General features: G+C 48.9%; 1 protein-coding gene across 1 annotated transcript; it reads right to left on the bottom strand.

Annotated features, from left to right (window-relative positions):
• Positions 1-1,016: 1,016 nt before the first annotated feature.
• LOC109189694 lies at positions 1,017-1,538 on the bottom strand. Its single transcript, XM_019340306.1, has one exon. It carries the CDS (start codon positions 1,536-1,538, stop codon positions 1,017-1,019), a length of 522 nt encoding a protein of 173 aa, XP_019195851.1.
• Between the last annotated feature and the right edge of the window lie 1,064 nt (positions 1,539-2,602).

The raw sequence follows: 2,602 nt of genomic DNA, 5'->3' as shown, positions 1-2,602 counted from the left end.
CTGCAAAAGAATAAATTGTGGGTGAGTACATTGAACCGTTATCCGCACTGGTTCCTTCCAGAAAACCCAGATGCCACCGCTGAAACCAACAGCTTCCACCCGAACCCAGTCCTCGAAACCAATCTTCTTACAAATTTCGTTTGCATGAACACCTGAGACCTTGGGCTCAAAGAGCCTCACGATGCGGGGTCTGTGAGTCCTAATAAGATGGTTAAGAGTGCGTAGGAACCGCTTGCCTCCCGCACCCTGACAGTTCTAAAAAATGCAGTTCATTTAAAACAAAACAGGGTAAAGCAAAGAAAGAAAGAGCAACCCCAAGCTAGAAAAACCAAACGCAGATAAGACACAACAAAAGCGACACAAACATAAAAGCCAAAAGAAAACCAAAAACCGGGGGTACTTAAGTAGCACCCCCGTTACCTCTATTCTCCCGCTGCGCTGAGATCTCTTCAAGGTCCATGACTTCGTCTCCCTCATCGTCCCTGTGGTCCTTTGACGACTGCTACACCGACAAAGGCGCCAAGCCTCCCGTGTCCCCCATGTAAAGCGTGATGAGCTTATTACCAAACCTCCCTGCGCTCCCCTAACGACGACATGCTCATCCTCCTCCACCGCACGTCCGGATCGACCCACACTTTCCCGCCCTGCTCTGCGCGCAGAAGTTGACGCAACATTTTCCTTCCCCCGCAGTTGCGTAGGTTCGTTCAGGACTTGCTTCTCATTCACTATCACATTTGGTCGCTTGCTTTTTTCTCCCCTATTGGTTGCGCGTGACTGCTCCAAGAAACCACTATATCACCCTCCTCAGCTCTGGGTGGGTGATCCCTCATTTCATCCCCAACTAAATATGTAATTCCATGCGCATCCACCTCTCCAGCCCCATTCTCCTCTCCCAGTGCCAGCGATGCGAACCGAAAAGCATGTACACCAATCCCATCTCTGCTTCGTGCCCCTCCCCCACGGTTGCCCCCTGGTCGGAGGTTACGGTCAGAAAGGGCCGCCGGCGGTCTGCCCCTCTATTGTGGTGCAAGCATCCATTCTCCGAACAGGACCTTGGGATCCACTGCATCATTAGGCTCTTTGGGTGGGTCCTTTTTAGCTTCCTGATTTATTCCCTCTCCCGCCCCAGCACCTTCACTCTCCTCCGTTGGCCTGCGCAACAGTGGACAGCCATCTTTCGCATGCCCATACAATCCGCATGAAAAGCATACTAAATGCATGCCCTCATAAGCCACAGTTCGCACCTTCCCCTCGTAGGTAAATTTAGATATGAGGGGTTTTCGCATATCAACCTCAACACAGATTCTAGCGAACATACCTCGAGAGACAAGACTGGTAGCTTGATCAACGCGTATAGTCCGACCGATTCTGTTTCCAAGCTTCCGCAGGAAGATTATGTCATAGTATTCAACTGGAATGTAAGGAACCCTGGCCCAGACGAGCACCTTCTCAGTTGTATCATTCAGAGGATCAAAGTCGGGTATCCAAGGCTTCACTATTAAGTAATGATCCAACACCATCCATGGCCCTTCAAACATTGCGAATTCCAGATTGTCTATTGAACCAAAACGTACCAGGTAATAATCGTTGGCGATGGCAATCAGATCCAAACTTCCCTACGGTTTCCACATTGTTGTTAATCTTCGAAGCATGTATGCATAGCCTACCCGCCTGCCCATAACCTTTATGATGAGTGCCTTCCGCCATGGGGCCTGATCTTCTCTACCTCTTCCTTTGTCAGTCTGATAGTAGGACAAAGAGGATCATCATCCTCCTCCACAACCAGCTCTTCATAACGTCAGCCTGATCCGATGCGCAAAGGATGGGTTCCGATCTGGCCACACTCCTTCTCGTCACACTTTCTGCGTATGTACGTATTGGGGCCTCCAGCGCTTGGATCATTCCTTGCATGGCCGACGGCAGCTCAAAGCCCCCGACATCGTGATTCGTCAAAGACAGCATCCCTCCACTTCCACCATCGTGTCCATCGGCGTTTCATAGACTACCTCCACCTCTAGCATCCCGGTGCCTGCGCTTTCGATCATCGTAGTTTGCTCAGGCATCGCATTTCGCTTAGACTTTTCCGTGCTCCGTTCTAGTAGATCGAGGTCCTCCGTCGAGCGCTGCGTAGAGAGTTTTCCGTCCATCTCTCAGAGAATTTCTTTTCCCAAACAATTTTTTTTTTGGTTTTTTGTTTCATTCCTCAGCTCACAATTAGCAGGGAAAAAAAAACAAAGCTCTGCATAAACCAGCCGACGAACGTCTGCCTCAGCTCACACGTCGACGCCGTTTCTCCCTTCCCGGCCAGCCACCCCCGTCGCTCTAACATCCACCGCCGTCTATGACGCTCCAACTTCAAAGTTCCGAGATACGGCCAATGCGGTGGACAGCAATGGGGAGTCGAGCATCTAATAGCAAATGCGAGTCTGATGCGGTACTATATGGTTTGTTGCAGAGCTTCTTTTGGAGGTATTATTCCCATATCATACTATGAATTTAAAACTAGGGTTTATAATTATACTATGTGAATATATATATTTTTCTCTAAATATTTGTTTCTTTGAATTTTTGTATGATTTTTGGATAATCCATTGAGGTTTTT

This window comes from Ipomoea nil, unplaced genomic scaffold (assembly GCF_001879475.1).
Source record: "Ipomoea nil cultivar Tokyo-kokei standard unplaced genomic scaffold, Asagao_1.1 scaffold1562, whole genome shotgun sequence".
NCBI lineage: Eukaryota > Viridiplantae > Streptophyta > Magnoliopsida > Solanales > Convolvulaceae > Ipomoea > Ipomoea nil.
This window is presented reverse-complemented; position numbering and strand designations above follow the sequence as displayed.

Excerpts from the sequence above, each read along its gene's own strand:
- LOC109189694 (XM_019340306.1), bottom strand. The coding sequence starts at position 1,538 with ATGTTTGAAGGGCCATGGATGGTGTTGGATCATTACTTAATAGTGAAG.